Here is a 19,423-nt window from a genome sequence, read left to right on the forward strand (position 1 = left end):
CAGAAAATTCTTCACAAGCTTCTGTACGTTGTTGGAAAACCAGAAGTTAAATATAACAGTGATACAGCTTTAAAAATGTCTTCCAGATAGTTAATATCTATCTCAACGATTTCTCCACTTGCATTAGCTCATTGCAGGCCGTGTTGAAAATCAATAAGCAGGACTGCTTCATGGCAATATTGGATTTACAGGATTGTTGCATTAATGTGATAAAGTACCTAAAAAAAAAAAAAAAACTGACACCAGGTTTTTAATCTATAAATGGTTTCTTAAATGAATTTCAGGCAGATTTGTTCTATCGGTATTAAATCCTGTAAAAGCACCGGAGATCGAAGACTTGATCTGTTTTGTTTTTTTCCTGATCTCTCCGACTGCACCTGAACGCATCAGACTGCAGCAGAGCCGTCATGAGGTGCATACGGCCACCTCGCCGCATCACTCACACCTGATAACAGCAGAAGCTGCTGAAGAGGACTCGAGTGTGTGTGTGTGTGTGTGTGTGTGTGTGTGTGAGTGTGGTGCGACACTAGAACAAGGCCAAGAAGGCACATCTCCATAGCAACACAACGATCCAAAAATCACTTCAGCATGCAAAAACGCTCCTCCTCCTCCTCCTCCTCCTCCTCCTCCTCCTCGTCTGTGTATTTATTCTGGTGTCAATGCACCAAAAGCTTCGTCCTCAAACCTCACAGTCAGAGCGCCGCTGTGGTCGAGGACTCAGTGGAATTTAAAACTTCACACACCTGAACACGGTCTGAAACTTTTGTTCATCGAGTTCACATCAACTGATCCGTCCGTCTGGTTCTCTTGTAACGTTAATTATGCTCGTCAATAAACTTTTGGCTCGTCTTGTTTGTTTGGCAGGTTTCTGATGGTCCAGCATCATTTTCAACAGTAGTCAAATTTGGTGTTAAGTGTTTCTGTATACAGCGTCTCAGATTGTATCAGCGCAAAACTCAAAGTCAAAGCTTTTTCTGTGTGTTCTGACCTTCTGTACGCGTGTAAACACAGTTTCACGTCCCTGAAAACGAAACTCAAAGCTTTTGGAGAACTCCTGCCAGGGTGAAGATACTCAGAAACAGCTGTGTTCTTTTGGCTCGTCTCATTTGTTTGGCAGGTTCCTCTTCAATAAATTCAGAGATGATCACAAAAATCAAACTTTTCATCGAGATTCAGGAGAGCAATAAAAGTTACAGCTCATCGATACCAACTTAATTCTCCTCCTCTCCACAGCTCCGACCTCGGCTTTGACATTGACGTTATTATCGTTGCTGTGGGGACCAGAGCTGTGTGTGTGTGTGTGTGTGTGTGTGTGTGTGTGTGTGTGCATGCTGACTATTGAATGTGGGCCAGGAAGCACTGCAGAGCTGCTGACACAGCACACACACACACACACACACAGATGGACAGTGTGTGTGTGTGTGTACAACAGTTGTATACGCATCGATCTGCATGAGCGCACACACTCAACACGGATCTCCACAAAAAGATGATTTCACAGTCGGAGAGCTTTGTGTGTGCGTGTGTGTGTGTGTGTGTGTGTGTGTTTTACCTGAGACTGTGCGTTGACGTTGGCGCTGTGAGTGACGAGCTCCTTCACCACGTCTGTCTGGCCGGCGAGGGAAGCTATGTGGAGGGCTGTGTTTCCTTTCTGTTATTCAAAAAAAACCAAAAAAAACATTTTACACTTTGAAATGGAGGTGATGGACTGTGGAGAGTTTGTCACACTGGTTTGTTCCACTTATCAACACTTGCAGTTGCAGCAGCTGTCGCTATCTGACGTCCAGCTCATGGAAACCATAAAAACGAGGAGCTGGAAGTGAGACTGTCTCGGTGTGAGAGAGATGCAGAGCCTCTAATGGAGGCACCTGTCGCATGTGTGTCAGCTTCAGCAGCTCAGCAGCTGCTGGTGGAAACTCCAGACACACACTTCCCTCATTCCTGAGTCTGAACTCCTGCTGCAGCTCGTTTTCCTCTCCAGCTTCACGACTCCTACAGGAGCTGCAGACTCCTGAGCGATATTAGCTAACGTGAGCTATGACGGCTACGTAGCTAGCTCAATTAAACCTCAATTAACCACCTGTTAACACAACACTAATATATTTTCACCCTGTAAAGTTGATATGGTGAATACACGGCTGCATTAGCAAGTGTTGGTTTCTCACTTAGTTGTTTTGTTAGCAACCCAACAGGGAGGTTTGTAGTTGAAAGCTTTCATCCCTGCTGGTTTCAGGAGGCTACAGTGGGTTCACCGACCGGCCGACAAAACTCTGATGTGAGAAACGCCATCGTGCAAAAACACAGGACGGATTATTCCCCTTTCACTAAATCAGTCCGCTCACACACAGCCGTTCATCTCTTTTACTGCTGCTTAAGCAATGTGACATTGGGAAGAAGCTGACAAAGCAAAGTGTGTGTGTGAAGTCATGCATACACTTTGAGCCTGTGTGGGTGACTGTGTGTGTGTGTGTGTGTGTGTGTGTGTGTGTGTATGTGTGTGTGTGACTCCTGGGTGGCACACACACACACCTTAGTCGCTGCGTCCACGTTGGCGCCATGCTTGATGAGCTCAGCCACCACTTCCACATGGCCCTCCTTCGAGGCCAGATGGAGAGCGTTCAGTCCGTTCTGGAGGGAGAAAACAGAGAGTGAGCTTCTATTTATCGTCCGTCCTTTAAAGAGCTTTCTGCACTTTTACTTAGTGATATTAAAAGTTGGCTGATATTAAACTTCTGACCGTAAAGCATCCAAAACAAAACGCTACAACTTTTGCGAATAATCCTTATGAAAGAACTCGGCTGATGTTATTCTACTTTTTGTTACTGTTGACAAATGCAATGAAAAGACCAAAACCAACAACGCCTCAGTCCGCCTCTCCAATCTCTTTGTGAACTGAACTGCAGTTTGTTTACACACCACAGAAGTTTGTTGTCAGGGATTATTTCCAGCTGCATTTTGGTGAACGTGGGTTTCAGTCAAACTAAACTCCAGAGAGGCTCGTCGATGTGTTTTCAGTCGTCTTTGGACAACAGAGGATTAAGACAGACTGAAACATGAACAACAGCCACCTCAGGAAGAAAAATACAGTAAAATATATAACTTCAAAATATTTTCTACAGCAGATGAATTAGATTTTTTACCGTGGCTCCACAACAACTCAGATTTTATCAACGCAAAACTCAAAGTTAAAGTCAAACATTTAGACGAAGGATGTTGCAGATAAAGGTTATTAAACAGCAAGACTGACCTTCTGTACACATGTAAACAGCATTTTTGGATATTCAGAATCGCCGTGTTTCAGTGTTTATATGTCGACGTGGAAAACTGAGTTTTTTAGCTCATCTTCTTTTGTTTGTCGGGTGTCTGATGGTCCAACGTGACCTTACGGTAGAAGGTTATACGGCCAACATTTGCCGTAGCAGATTATCAAAGTTATTGGGAATCACCCTGACGGGTTCGTGTCAGCCCAATATCAGTCTGATATTTCAGTCCAGGTCCAAAGTGCCACACCTCTTCCATAGCTACAATCAAATCTCACCATTTCTAAAATAATCTGCCCAGAATATAAAAAAACATTTTCCACATTTGCTACAGGACAAATTGAGAGGCTGATTCAAGTTGGAGTATCACTTCAAGATCTCTGCAGACCTTCAGCTTCACTGTGATTGTAAAAGATTGAAAAAAAAGACGACAACGAAGTGGAAGTGCGGCTCTTGTTCCTGAGGATTTACGTGTGTTGGCTCACCTGATTGCAAATATTGATGTCGACTCCATTCTTCAGGTAGTCCAAAGCTTTCTCGAGGTTCCCGGCTCGAGCTGATCGCAGGTAACAGGCGTTTACATCCGTCTGCGGGAAAACACAGAGAGAGAGAGAGAACAAGTTGGTTTGTCATCTCGACTCGTGAGCTGACGTGGAAAAGGTGACTGCAGGTGTGTGAAGCCAGGAGAAAATGACAACGTGAGGTCGGTAAAAATTAAACGGGATTCAAAACTAATTCCATTTGCAGTTTTCTACGTGCAAATAAACAGCGTGAATTAATCAAAAACTGCAATTACACATTCTCTAATAACCCAGAGCTCATTCATTCTATTTATTTTTATGATAATAATAAATAATATTTGCGGCTTTATGTGCCACAGCTTCCTCCCGGATCCCTGCAACGAGAGATAAGTTGAATGAATCCTCCGCGGGCTTGTGTGTTATTAACTGGGGAAAAAATAGGGTAAATTTTGTGTGGCAAGCCCTCAGACAGCTCACAGAAGTTGATTCAAAGCCAAAAACCCAACAAACATCTGAGCAGGTTTTGAGGGTGAAAGAAGAGAAGTGAGAGTACATCGTCTCCAACACGCCTGCTGCTCAGTGAAGGGCAACAACAACGGCACGCCAGGAATAACCAGCCTGCCAAATCCAGGCCTACAGCCGAGGGATTTACTATATCTGATAGATAAGACGGTTCGCTCGGTGCCAGCTACAGATGCACTCGGTTGGATTCTTGCCGATATACAATATCTCCGGCGATCGCTGCTCCTGATGTATGCACATAATTATGTAAGAAGAAGAAGAAGAAGAGAGTGTATTATTACTCTGTGTCTGCTCTTACTGTGAAAGTCCCCTCACATTGTTAAACTTCCAGGGACTTCAAGGAAAGATTGAAACCCTGCGCAACACACCTTTAATCACCTCAGAGCGTCTCACATCTGGATCACATCAGCAGGACTTTCATGAATCGAACTTGTAGCACCGTGTAGTTTTTGGGGACGGAATCACTGAGCGATTTTCTAATACCTAAACAAACAGAATAAACAAACTACTCATTTTAATTTCATGCTGTTTTACTGTGTCTATATGTGGCGGACCCCGCCACCTTCTCCAGCTTCAGACAGAGTTCCTGGACCTTATATTCATCTGAGAACATTCTCGTTTATCCCGTGACGGAAAACGAGTTTGTTTCAGTGTAAATATTCAAATTATGAGTTTGTATTTCTTCTCCAAAAACTTCACAGTGCCTCTTTAAAATGTGGCCCATTACTACCCGTTCACTGTAGAATAAATGGGGATTATTAACAATAATCCAGTCGTAGATATTTCCATCATCTCTCAGCAATTCTGGACATAAATTCTGCTCCGACTCAGACGCAGAACTGAGAGAATACCGTCTGCGATGTTGCAGCGTCGGCCTGTTTCCAGCCCCTGTGTTTGCCCTCTTTGTGTGTAAATGAGAGAATACAGTAGGTTAATAAGCACCGGAGCAGAGGGTAATTGGAGAGTGCTGAAGCTGTGTGAGTATCAGTTTGAACACATGGGTGTGGCCGGCTGTGGCGCTGCACTGCAATCAAGAAATCGGAGCCCGTCTGCCCTCCTGCCCGCCTGTCCTCGCCGGGTTTTTCATCCCCACGCTCGCTTGTCACCGTTCGCTCTGTCGCTCTCATCACATCCACCAAACCACACCCTGAATCCTCACACACACACACACACACACACACACACACAGACACGGATAGACATGTTCACACACAGTATTTGTTGTAAATTCCACAGCTCAGCATGATAATCGTCAGTCTTGACGGGTTAACTGCAAATTGTTCTGCTTTTGTTGCCGCTGCTGCTGCTGATTCCCCCTGAGACACAAAACTGTTGTTCATGCTGCATGTAGTAGGTGTGTTCGTGTGTGTGTGTGTTTGTGTGTGTGTGTCCCAGTTTCGCTGCCTTCTGAGAAAAAAAAAAATGCACTACAGTGTTTGTAAACAGTAATTTCTGGGATGCTGGCGGCCCTGAGCAGCTCTCAGGAGTCGGTGGAATGAACATTCAAACCTGCTAGTTTATAAAAATGAGAAATGAAGATATTAACCTGGATCTGTGTCTCAATTTGTGCCATGTTGGGTCATGGAATTTGATTCAAATGGGCCTGGAAAAGTCCTGGAAACACTGGGGAACGTGATGTTTAGGAAGGTGTGGGCGTGTGATTCTGACTTTTGTTTATTTTCGGGCCCCAAATTTTGCCTCTCAGGCGACACATAAACTGCCGCTTCACTTCAGACGTCGCTCAGAAAAAGACTCCTAACTGCTCAACATTCACAGGCAAAAATATAAATGAGTTGTTTTTATTTACACACAACTCTCCTGAAAAGACACTAGAGCTGATCAGCAGTCAGAGACGACGCATTAAAGGACAGATCTGTTGGTAATCTGGTTTCAGGTTCATTGTTAAACTTGTTTTATCAAGGAAAAAGTCAATTACTGTACATGTTTGGTATACTAACGTCATTCAACAAATTTATTGTCGGTGCCTCGAAAATACCAACAAAAAACTCACAAAAAAATGTTATTTTCTCGTCTCTTTAAGTCTTAAAGTTAAAGTTATTACACAGTGATATTTAACAGACACTACAGCTAGAGAAACTCTTGCCACCATAAACATAAACATTCACACCAGTTCAACAATGATTTACCGCTAATAAATTCTACTTTTTATTTCTAAAAGGGAAAAAGAGCTCAAAGTTTCCAAAGAACGCAAATATGCTGTAAAATCATCCCCAATAAAACAAAATAAAGAACATTAACATTTAATGTAAAAATGTCTCCATGAAGAACTCAAACATCTCTTCCTGAAAGCTCACAATAAATGCTAACCACAGTCGTAGCACGTCTATTGATCCCGGCTTTTATTGCTGTAACAGCTTCATGCGATGACATGATACTGGATTTTAAAAAACTGTCGATGAACACAGAGTTTTGTTTTCTGTAATTTAAAGGATTAACTCGCGATGCAGAAAGTCTCGCCGTGCTCGCTGCGGCGTGACGGTTTGTTATCGTAGACAGATTGTCGGCTAAAGCTGATCGCTGAGCTCATTTCCCACTCAGTGAATGGATCTTATCTGAGTTCATCATCACACACACACACACACACACACACACTCTGCTGTCAGCACCCAGCCTGTGGGGCGCTCACCGGACGTCATGACAGCAGAAGTTTACTGAATGAACGCTTCTCTAGATTATCGTTTATTATCACTTATTGACATTATTACTGTTCTTCAGTCTTTGTAAATGTTTCTGAACGTTGTTACGTCATCGTCAAAGCATCATCAAGTGATGTAAAACAGGAGTTCAGTTCCCTGATGAATAGTGAAGTCTTCCCTGTCAGAGTTCATGTCTGTGTCTGCAGCTACTTTATGATTATTAACACTATCGATTGATCACAGCAAATCCTTTTGTCTATAAAATGGCACAAAAATGTCTTGTGTCTTCAAATTGCCTGTTTTCTCCAACCAGCAGTCCAAAACTCAAACACTCCTCATTTACCGTCACTACCGACTCATTAAACCAGCAAATCCTTTAATTTACGAAGCTGCAACCAGCAAATGTTTCTGCTTTTTTTAACTTATCTCACCGTTCTGACACACAGTCCACCCCCATCTTTGCAAAATAATTTAGCATGAGCTGCTGTAACTCTATTAGCCTCTTCAGTAAAGATAAAGGTGTCTAATTAAACAAACTACCACCGTCACTATTGATATGATGGACTTTTATCAAAGTCGTTCCTGTTATTGTTCTTCGTCTCACTTCTATTTATTTTTCTTCATCATGCACTAAGTTGTGAGATTGTAGGTCTCGAACTTTAGAGGCTTTGGCAGATGTGAAGAGGAATTATACTGTTGGCACAGATTTGTGTGAGTGAGTCCACATTTTATCAAACTGGTACCATAAAAACAAGTATGCCGAATAATCTGTTAGCAGTTTGTGTTTGCAGTGTGCCTGTTTATGTCCACACAGATATCACTGGATGACTTTTATACTGAAGAAAACCTAAAATCATGATGATTCTCAGGCAAGTTCTGTCATCATCAAGCCTCTTTTTTATGATTTCATGTGAAACAGACTAACGTCTGCTGGAGAAGCTTCAAAACATCCTGCAGAGGAATGACTAAGATATTAACTCCTGTGTCACGTGACCTGCATGTCATCACATTACAGAAAAGAATCAAACATGGCCAGAAAAGATGCACAAAAACATGATTTTCCTGCGAATGACTGAGCCACTGTTTGATGGAAGTAGCAGCCTGTGAGACTGCAGAGTGCTGTGCAGGTTTTCTAAACCCTGAGAAAGGTTGTAAGGCACCATGCCAAGCCTTTTAAGTTAAATGGAGCACCGGGCTCGGCCGCTCATAACTCAGAGCATTATCAGAATTCCAGTTCAAAGCATCTTGCTCCTACAAAGTACCGAAGTCCAGCTGAGTGACGCTCTGTTTTTTTGTGAATCCGACACCAAAAGCTGCACGTTACAAAATACAATGAATAAACATCTCAGATCACAACTTGTCACAACCTTTATATTTTCATTACAGACAAGCAGACTGCAGAACTTTGTCATTTGTTTTTATATTTGTCATCGCTGTTATTTGAATTGTTAAAACACAAATGCACATAAAAAAAGCTAAGAGAGCTGGTGGAACGTGGCAAAATCGTAAATTGTGCGAACATACTGTCATTAGCTGTTGGGCTAACGACTGGTGGGAGGTTGGAATATTTTAATATACTGAACACATGGACATGTGCACCAGGGCTGCTGAGGGGGCTGCAGCACCCATGAAATGAAGCCGACAAAACCACCATGTTTCTAACAAAGAAAGAAATAACTAAATGTATAACATATGCCGAATTAACAAGAAGGCCCAATTATGTAAGAATTCATCATATTGATTGTTTCACACAGTTTGTAAAGTTTCTCTTAACTCAACGACTCACAAAATTGAGTGATTTCTTAAGGGAGTCTGGCTGCTTTGACCTGTAGCGTGTTGGGTGCTCAGATTCGCTCTTTACTACAGTGCGAAACAAATAATTGCAAACTGTTTTTAATAACTAGTAGATGTAAGTCATCCTGCACACTCAAATTAATACAAATTACATCAATGTTGTTCACCGTTTACTATGACATCATCACCTCAGCGCCTCACTTCCTGCGTGCGTGATCGCACAACTCAACCGCAGCTCAGTCTTTAACAACAGAGGCTCATATATTCACAAGCCTGTGTACTGTTTGGCATCTTTGTATTGTGTCAAAAAGGAAAAAAATGTGACAAGAAAACAAGATATTAGCAGTTAAAGGGAATAAAACAAAGCTTCCCGTCAGTCATGCAGGAAACATGCATGATGTGCTGTTCATCCACAAACACGTGCACACAGGAATGCCGCTGCAGAGACTCCACGGAGGCCTTTCGACTACAGAATTAGACTCAATTAAACTGCATTCTGTTCGTGTGGATGTTCATGCCAGGCAGCGCTGCCGTCCTCCGTCTTCACTATCGTGTTGCTGCCACATCAGCTGGTGTGAGACAGGAATGCAGAAGTGACAATGTTGTTTATCTCACCGCTCCTGCGTCCACGTTAGGAGCTGAGACAATCATTCAGTTCTTTCTTTATACGATTTATTCACGTTTCAACACCCACAGGATTCACGGCAAATAAAAAAACAACACGTTCAAACCACACATCATAACAACGAGTCTCCTCGTAGCACCAAACTTCCCTGAAAATCATCGTGTTTTTACATTTTCTTCAGCGCCACAGTGATCCAGTGATCGCTGCCTGTACAGGAATGTGTGCAGTGCAAACAGAAACTGCTAATTGATAATTCGGCATCAAGTAATGGCATCAATTTGCTAAAAAAACAAGGTGCAACATGATCCTTTAGACTCTGACCACTCAGTAGTTCTGACTCGATGTGGTATATAGTCATAGCACTAAATATCTTCTGACCTAAGACACAACACAAGCAATTTAAAGACTATAACTCTGGTTTCAGACGACAGATTCAGGCGAATAATCAGGAAAATAATCAGAATAATGGAAACAATCGTCCTCGTCCAACATTATGACTCGACAGAAAGAAGCAAAGAGATTTTAGGTCTGAATAAATGTGGACAAAACGTGCTCAGATTTACTTGAAGTCCGGTTGACACGCAGCACTTTGCTCCGGCTGACATTTAAAAGTGTTAGTTGGTCACCGAATGAACAAAAATTCTATTAAACATCATTTCAGAGTCATTTCAGACGTTAATGTCGTCTTGTGGTCGTCACAGCAGAAGTGGAGGCTTCAGTCGCTGTGACTTTATTTATACATGAGATATGCAAAGAATGCTACAGTCGCTCTTTTTCCGGAGCAGGCTGCCTCACGCTCATACGGTTACACACATTCCAACATGGGAGCTGCCCCCTGCACCACCAGGACCACCAGGACCACCAGGACCAGGACCAGGACCAGGACCAGGACCAGGACCAGGACCAGGACCAGGACCAGGACCAGGACCAGGACACAGGCCGGCCTTTCTGACCAACATCCAGCAAAAACAACACTACAGCACTTTAGATTTACATCCTCCTACTTTGTTTTATCTGCAGAAAAATTAATCGCCGACCGTTTCGATGATTGATTCAAAGATTCAAGTCGTTTTTCAAGCAAAGCTTCTTGAACGTGAGGATTTGCTGCCTGTCTTTGTCATTTTTGGTCATGAAGGTCACTCTCTCGGTAGATTTGAGTTAATAAGAAAATTAACTGATAACAAAAAAAACTCTCTCATCGTCCTCTGAGCTTCATTTTATAGTTCTACACTAGTTTTTTTTCACCATTTCAGCATGAGAGCACGACAACAGTGACGACACAGAGAGAGTTAGTCGGACATGTGACCAGCCGGCTTTTTGTAACAGTACAGTTCATTAGATTTATTTCCTCCTACTCAGTTTTTCTTTGCAGATGGAACTGCGACAGCGAATAACATCATTTTTCATAATTGTAAAACAGAAAAATGTCAAAATATTTGCTTCTTAAATGTGACAGTTGGTTGAACAAAAGAGGCAATTTTAAAGACTTTAATTTGGTGTTTTGTTGAGCATTTATTCACATTTTTATGATGACGCAGATCAGCAGATTTTAAGCTAATGAGAAAATTAACTAACTCTCATCATTTCAACATGGGTGCTGCCCCCTGCAACCTGAGAGTTAGACAGACACATCACCAGCTTCATTTTTTAACAATTTAATTTATTAGATTTACATCCTCAAACTATTTTGATAATCAGTTCATGTTTTCAGTCATTTTTCATGAGGAAAAAAGTCAAATATTTGCTGTTTTAGCCGCTGAAATATGAGGATTTGCTGCTTTTCTTGCCAGTTTCTGAAAGTCTCTGGGTTTTCTGACGGTTACTTTTCACAAAAACACTTGTGGTACGTTAGATTTACATCACTGGACTTGATTTAATTTGATTTTTATCAGACATTTGCTGGTTCCAGCTTCTTAAATGTGAGCATTTGCTTTTTTTCTTTGTCATTTGTGACAGTAAACGAAGAGTCTTCGTGTTTTGCACAGTAAAAATGATACATACTGACATTTCATGACATTTCGACTTATCGTGAATATAATCAGCAGTGTAATCGATAATGAAATTAACCGTTAGACGCAGATCTGATCCTGGATCACCTCGACCGGCTCAGATCTGCTGCTCAGCTCCTGCAGCGGGCCGATCGTGCACATACTGCATACTGTATATCACATATCACCAGCTTTAGGGAGACTTTGACTCGTCCCAGGAGCTCCTGAAGGTCCCTCACTCACTGGATCTGACTTAATTACAAGATGAACTGCTACAAAAAAACCCTCCAACCTCTCTCCTCGTCCTCTGATTTATTAATTTCTACTTCTTCTCACCATTTCCACAAAACACAAACACACACACAGAGCATGCGCCACTGTCCAAGGTCAGGTGCTTCCCATGCAACATCCCTGTGCAACATGAAACTGTGCCCACACACACAGCAACTGTATGTCCAGAATCAGCAGGTTTAAACAAGCAGAATCACACACACACACACACACACACACACACACACACACACACACACACACACACACACACACACACACACACACACACTGCAGCAGAGTGGTGCAGCAGAGTTGCCACTGCGACCCGTCCCAGCATCCAACAAATGTCCCGTCTCCGGACCTGCTAACCGACCACAACATCAGCAAATCCTACAGGCTATAAATTCCTCTCCCCTCCAAATCTTGTTAAGGATTAATGTGTGAGGAGAGAGAGAGAGAGAGAGAGAGAGAGAGAGAGATAGGACGTCTGTTTACAGCGAGTCAGCTCTCAGGAAAGTACAGACAGTAGAGACTTACTTCTGCCAAATAGTCTGCTGCCTCCTCCACTGCCATGTTTCTTCAGCCCTGCAGCTGAAACGTGTGAAACCTGAGCACTCAATTACTGTAGCAGCTAGCCCTATAGCCGGGGAAGCTAGGGGAGAGAGGGGGTGAGGGAGGGGAGGGGAGGAGAGGAGAGGGGGAGGGACTGACTGTGGGTGAGAGAGAGAGAGAGAGAGAGAGAGAGAGGGTGAGGGAGTGAAAGAGTGTGAATGAGATAGAGATAGAGGGAGGGAGGGGGAGATAGGGGCATTATGTCACGGCTAAAAATACCTGGCTTGCAGTGAGAAAGTCCAGAGCGTGGAGGAGGGGTGAGGGAGGGTGAGGGAGGGTGAGGGAGGGTGAGGGACGGGCGAGACAGACGAGTTCCGGCGTTAATCTCAAACCGACTCTCACTGGAGCAACGTGGGATCAGAGTCCACAGATGCGCCGCAACCAGTGTGTGAAGTTACTTTTCCAGTCAGCGCGACTTTATACTTTTACTCCGCTGCATGTTCGAGGGAGATGTTGTGCTGATTATACGCCAATTAAATTCACCTGACAGCTGTGGATACTGATGACTTCTCAAACTAAGAGTTTACCTGTAAAAGAAATCCAAAGATAGAGCTGCAAAAACATGATGCAGATGATGAGAGATTGTCATTTAGTGTCACTTTGGTAAATTGAAACAAAAGCTTTCATAAAATAAGTTAAAATGCCGACAACGTGCTGGCTTCAGCATCTTATCATGAGGATTTACTGCTTCTCTCTCTATTAAAATGCTTTGAGACGAATCTAAATATCTGCACATGTGACGCTGGGCTCTGAGAAATCATCCTTTAATGACAGAAAAAGTGAGTTTCATGGGTTTAAAGTACGACTACGTCTCCTGTTGTGTGTCTGCGTGCATGGAACATGTTCAGGGAATCCCTCGGTCTGACTCACCATATCTGAATCCACCATCTCCTGCTTCCACTGAGCCGAGCCGCTGGTCGCATAGTAAACACAGCAGCTCCGGCACCCAGAATAATCTCCAGCCTGTCAGGGATCGCCAACTTATCCACTCGCAGGAGAAGCCGTCTGTGGAGCGCCTGATGTAAATGAACCATACTGTGGAAGTAAAATCCTCCAGTATGTTTCCCTCTCCTGGTCTTTCTTTCTACATAGTAGGATCGAGAAGCCGGTGCAACACGCTGAGGTTACTCAAACACGCACACACATACACAACAAAAAAATAAAGAGAGAGATCAGGCCCGGAGCCCAGGAGACAGATTAGCAGGATTTGGATGGTTTTTCAGGTATTAAAGAGGCAGGCTGCATCGGGCACCGGCCAGTTTATTAGCTCAACAGTGAGAGTTCAAAAAAATAAAAAACGGGGGCGTACAAAAAGAAAAACTGGGTTTCAGAGACAAATATTTACTTGAAACTCTCAAGCAGGATGGCTTCTGGCTTACAGACCATGTAAACACCAGGTAGAGTGAAGAGTGTCGGTTTAAATGTGTTAAATACGTACACGGCTAACGAGGAGGCCTTGTTGAAAATGGGATTTTGCCTCATCAGCAGTCCCGCCTTTAACTCTGTGACTTTGTGACATCACCACATCACACACATGTGTATCATTTATGTGTAGTGGCTAGATTGACATGTAAGAGTTGATTTAGCGAAGCCGCTTTGTTGTGAGCCGACCAATCAGAGCAGACTGGGTATTCAGGAAGGGGGAGGGGCCTCAAAGAGACAGGAGTGTTTCAGACAGAGGGGGAATAAATGATGTGATTTTTGAGTGTTAAAGCATGTAAACCTAGTCTCGTATTAACCCAAAATAAAACTATGAAACTGAAAATGTCGTTTATGTGCAAAAAAATCCTCATTAAAACTCCTTTAGATCGTCTCAGAGTGGATTTGTGACCTCTGAGAATGACTAGTGTGTTTATAGAATGAGTTCACTCGCTGGACTTGACCACACACTGCCGGAAAGTCTAAATAAAGGACAGAGGCAGATCTCCTTATCACCTCCAGATAGCCACACGTATGAACGCTGGACTGGATCAGGCACGGAGGCAGCCGAGCCCAGAACCTCTTGAACTGCAGCAGATTACAGAGTAAATCCAGACAACAGCCACACACAGCGCCGCGAAAGTCTCCTTGAGCTCGACACCGAATCCTCCACCTGATCGCTTAATGTCTGTCAATCCGGCTGCAGCACACGATGCATTCAGGCGCACACTCACTGACTGCTGAGAGCGACATGCGTAGACGTAAGATGAATTATCATGATGACTGACGCAGGTTATTTTTCAATCTTTCCGGCTCTAAGATAAAAAAAAAAGAACTGTGTGTCTTCTTCTGTCAGTGCAGGTGGGAGTCGACCATGACACTCACATCACTCCCCCCCCACACACACACACACACACAGACACAGTTCAGTGATCTGTCTTTGGTGTTTTATGACATCTGTACCGGGGGGGACGACATGGCAGGAGGGCGAGCGAGAGAAAGAGAGAGAGAGAGAGAGAGAGAGGGAGAGAAGGGGGTTACCATGGCAACTGAAGCTCCAAAATTTAGCAGCGCTGCACCGGCTTCACCGCCTGATGTGGGATGAATAAAAACCATCCGGTGTCAGAACTGTGACATGCTGACATGTTGGTTAGTTGACCTGGAGAGTCTGTTCGGACACATCTGGACCGTCTGGATACAGATGTTTAAATGTAGACAGAACTGTGAATCAGAGGAACTGCTTTTTTTTTTTAAAAGGAACTTAATCGTTCGTCTGCTGACGTATGAAGAGGTGAAATCTGTTCCTACGCCGAGAGTTTCAGCAAGTAATCGTCCACTCAGGAATGTTTAGTGCTGCAGGTCCCGTCCTCAGAGGTCCTGGTTTTGGGAAGTTCCTCCCCCTGAGCACGGATGCAAAATAATGCTGCCGATCCTAAATTCAGACCCTCCAGATGTTCCTCTGACTCTCTGAGGAAAGTTCCTGCAGTGGAAACACCAGCTGTTCTCCTACGAACTGATGCAGATATTTCAGTCCGAAGACTTCAACTCTTTAAACCTTTTATTGTCAAATTATTTGAAGTTAGAGATCTGTTTTAAATAATAACCATGGAAACTTAATTTATGAAAAATTCCCGTACGACTGCGTCCAAACAAACACTGAACATCTGATCAGTCTGATCGGCTGTTTTTGTCGAATTTGAAAAGATGTTTGCCGAAAAAAAAACGTTTCGCAGTGAGACATCGAGTTCTGGTACTGTTACTTAAACTGATGACATCACATCTCACAGGGGTCGTTACAGAAAGAGGCTCATATAAACATTCTTTTCATTATTGATTAATCCGCCTAACGACTCAACAAACTATGACTCGTCCCTTTGAGTAACTGGTTCGGCTTCTTAAATGTGAATATTTTCTGTTTTCTTTTCCTCCTCTTGGACCGTAAACTGAAACAAGACATTTGAGGACGTAATCTCGGTGCTTCGTGAAACACTGATCAACATTTTTCACCATTTTCCGACATTACATACACAAAACTAATTGACAAATTGATTAATCAACGGACAAAATAACTGTTTCCTACTTGGTTCCTACATAAAAACCTTCAGATAATCAATGAATCATATCTGAGAGGCTTTAAAATAAAGAAAGTTTGACATTTTTGCTTGAAAAATTACTGAAACAAACAATTAATTATCAAAATAGCTGTTTTGATCCTATTTTTTGTTTTCTTACTGTGGAATGATTAAAAGTGAGGTCGAGTCTGAAGCCAACAGTATTATTTTTAGTAATAATCAGCTACGTGTGTGTGTGTGTGTGTGTGTGTGTGTGTGTGTGTGTGTGAGATGGACAAAACAAAAACAGACTGCTGCACTGGCAAGTGTAGAGTAACACACACACACACACACACACACACACACACACACACACACACACACACACACACACACACACACACACACACTCTCATTAATTCTCAGGTCCTCTATCGGACCCTGGTGGTCTTTCTGTGGTACTGCACCCACTGCAGCAGGAGATGATGAACGTCTTTTTAATGTAAACACTAATAAAAAAAAAATCAAAACACGTCCCTCCTCATTTGTCGTAAAGACAAGTGGTAAAAGTACACAACACAAATATCTAATACAGAATCAATACTGTTGTATCAATGCGACACAGTGATCTGAAGAACTCGTTACATAACAACGAGTCAGTTTCCTTTTTTAGCTGAAGCCTCGTATCATTTGTTTTTGGTATAAATTATGAAATCGACAGAGAATGTGAAGATAAAAGCGTCCTGAGTGTGTGTGTGTGTGTGTGTGTGTGTGTGTGTGTGTGTGTGTGTGTGTGTGTCGAGTGCTGCCGTCTGATTGGCTGCCTGTCTACTGCAGTCTCAGTGCTCTCACGGCGGCTGAGGGCCGGATGAAAACACAGCGTACAACTCTTCATCTGCTGCTCTCTCCTGCCTCGCTCCTCTGCACTGACTCCAGATCTGTGATCTTTTATTGAATCGTCTGAACGTGTTTTGAGGAGCTGAATCACAATCTGGACGTATTTTTAGTCTCTTTTGAAGACGTCCAAACTCCAGACATCAGATGCTCGCGCTGTGCGTCAGAGAGAGCCCTCCCTCCTTCCCGACTGTTTCTCATTGTCAGCTGCAGGCTCCGGCCCTCGTCGGGGCTCCCTCGCGATTGGCTGAGCGAGATCTGCTCCGCTCGCCCCTCATTGGACGACAGGCGGGTGACGTGGTGCTGCTGCTGGATTACAGATGCTGTGCTGATGTCAGGCTGGATGTGGTGAAGTGTTAAAAAGGTAGACACGCTGGTCAGCCAGGAAAAGGGAAATCAGAAAGACCGATCACGTCTGCTGGTGTGTCCACGACAACTAAAGCTCACGAGACACGAACACACTGAGGTCCAAAGAGCAGAAGGACTGAAGCTACTGTACCACTGCTGGGTTAATCTCCTCTGACAGACACGGCGCTCTGGTCATGAATAAATTAACATCTGGCCGAGGCCGACTGCACACAGTGAACCAACAGGGAGAGTGTGGTGAATGTGAACTCACGCAGACAGAAGAATAAAGATAAAAGAGACAAAGAGTGATGCAGAGTTTAAACACCCAGTGTGTCGATTCTGGTTGTGGGCCTGGTTGTGTCGTCGTGAGGAACATTACTGATGACTGTCTGTCCGACAGAGATGTTCTCAGGCGAGGAGACACTTTAAAGTTTCATTCGCTTTATGTTTAGTCACGTTTGTCGACGTCCTTCCTCGCAAATTTAGCTGATTTCAGCATCTTGAATGTGAATATGTTCTGGTGTCTTTATTCCTCTGTGGACTAAACGAGACGTGAAAGTGTTTTGTGAATCACTGATCGATATTTGTCACTATTTCCTGACATTTCACAGACTGGAATGATATTTTTCACTTATTTACTTGATTTATTAAATATATTTCAGTTAATTTTCTTCTGACTCTGGGCATCTTGATGTACCTTGTGTGTAAATACATATTAAAACAAAACAGTGGTCAGTAGTGTTTTCAGCGCTGAATGAATTCATTTAGAAAATGCAATCAAACATTTTGGTTATTGATTAAATGTCATGAAGAAAGAAAGAACAATAAATAATGTTTTCAGCTTCTCAAATGTGAACAATTTGCTGCTTTTGTGGTTTTTACATGATTATAAATTGAATATTTTGGGGGTTTGGTGACATTTTGATGATGTCGTCTTCAGTTTAGAATCTGTAAATATCTGTAAAACATTTTTTTTAATGTATTTTTCAGTATTTTCTCACATTTTATCGCCAAAAGTTTTCATTAGTTTTATTCTTTTCATGTAAAGCTTCTGATTTTCACTGAAACAATCCTCCTCTGTGACAAAATGTGGTGATTGTGATTCCATCCGTCAATATTGTTATTCTGATAATTCAGCTTCAGTTCCTGCTCGTTGCTAAATATTTGTTTTTTCCACTCGCTGGCCGGTAACACATTAAACAAACATCCAGCCTGATGAAATCTACAGTAAACAGACAGAACAGGAGCGCAGTGACCGTCAGCTTCGCAGCTCATACAGTCCAAAAGGCAATTAAGGAATTACTCAGAGAATCAATAAAGGCACTCGAGCTGTGTGTTCTGCATCAGCACGGCTGCTTCCTCTCTGCTGACCAGCCACACACACACACACACACACACACACACACACACACACACACACACACACACACCAGGGATGTGGTGGCCATCTTGAAATCCTACATTCTGTTTTTATTCTCCTTCTCTCAGCTGTGGATCGTAAAGACAGCAGAGTGAAACCAGAACTTCTTGGTCGGGTTCCAGAAGCAGGAAAACTTTGTTCAAAAGCCCACTGACGATGGTGAGAAACGATACAATATGGTACAGTACAGTATGGTACGGTAAGGAATGATACGGTACAGAACGATACGGTACGATACGATACGATACGATACGATACGATACGATACGATACGATACGATACGATACGATACGATACGATACGGTACGGTACGGTACGGTACAGTATGATATGGTACAACTTGTTTGATCCCAAAGCAGATTCTAGTTCTAGAAAAGGCTCAAAATTAAGGTAACATTAATATAAAATACAAAAGCACAGCAGACTAATAATTCAAAAAATTAAAATATAATCAAAAAAAGGGTAAAGGTGACTAAATGATGACATCAGTGCCAAAATGAATGATGTAAAAATAACCTCCGATAACATAGTTTCTGCTCTCTGGGATCATTTTGCACCAAAAAAAAAGTCATTGTTTTCTTTAATATATATAATTATAAAAGTGCAAGGCCACCTAACAACTGAGGAAGCTGCAGATGCTTAATAGTCTAATTCATTGAAAATCCTTTTGATGCTGATGAAAGACTCCACAGACAGTATCCACCATATTTTAATCAAACTGCTGCTGAGCTTCCAGGCATTTTGAAAGGAGCTATATCATAAAAAAGTCAATCTCAGGAACACACTGAAAATAAATCATACAAGCGTCCGACTAACGGGAGATGTAATGAGCTCTATGGAGAGCAAGAAGGAACAACATGGACTCCTATAGAGAGGGGGAGCAGGGAACGGTGTAAATGAGGACAGTGTTTTTTGGCTCTCGAGCACTCCCATGATTCGTGTTGCTGCAAACCTCTGCACAGTGTTAGTGGGCCATGGCAGAGATAAACTGAGAAACCCTGAAAACCTCTCAAACAAAAAGCAGCAGTGCAGCTTTTC

General features: G+C 42.8%; 1 protein-coding gene across 43 annotated transcripts in view; it reads right to left on the reverse strand.

The window, feature by feature from the left end:
- The window catches only part of ank3b (ankyrin 3b), a 125,630-nt gene that overhangs the window by 68,256 nt on the left and 37,951 nt on the right, over nucleotides 1-19,423 (reverse strand). For 41 of the 43 annotated variants that reach the window (XM_037080235.1, XM_037080258.1, XM_037080257.1 and 38 more), the window contains exons 2-4: nucleotides 3,746-3,847; nucleotides 2,530-2,628; nucleotides 1,553-1,651 (exon numbers count right to left, since the gene is read on the reverse strand). In XM_037080235.1, coding sequence (XP_036936130.1) covers nucleotides 1,553-1,651; nucleotides 2,530-2,628; nucleotides 3,746-3,847 — 300 coding nt within the window. Of the gene's footprint in view, nucleotides 1-1,552; nucleotides 1,652-2,529; nucleotides 2,629-3,745; nucleotides 3,848-12,177; nucleotides 12,289-13,122; nucleotides 13,355-19,423 lie in introns of those variants that run through there. The other 2 variants (XM_037080243.1, XM_037080239.1) reach the window with 2 other exon arrangements.

The sequence above is a fragment of the Acanthopagrus latus genome, chromosome 20 (genome assembly GCF_904848185.1).
Source record: "Acanthopagrus latus isolate v.2019 chromosome 20, fAcaLat1.1, whole genome shotgun sequence".
Taxonomy (NCBI): domain Eukaryota; kingdom Metazoa; phylum Chordata; class Actinopteri; order Spariformes; family Sparidae; genus Acanthopagrus; species Acanthopagrus latus.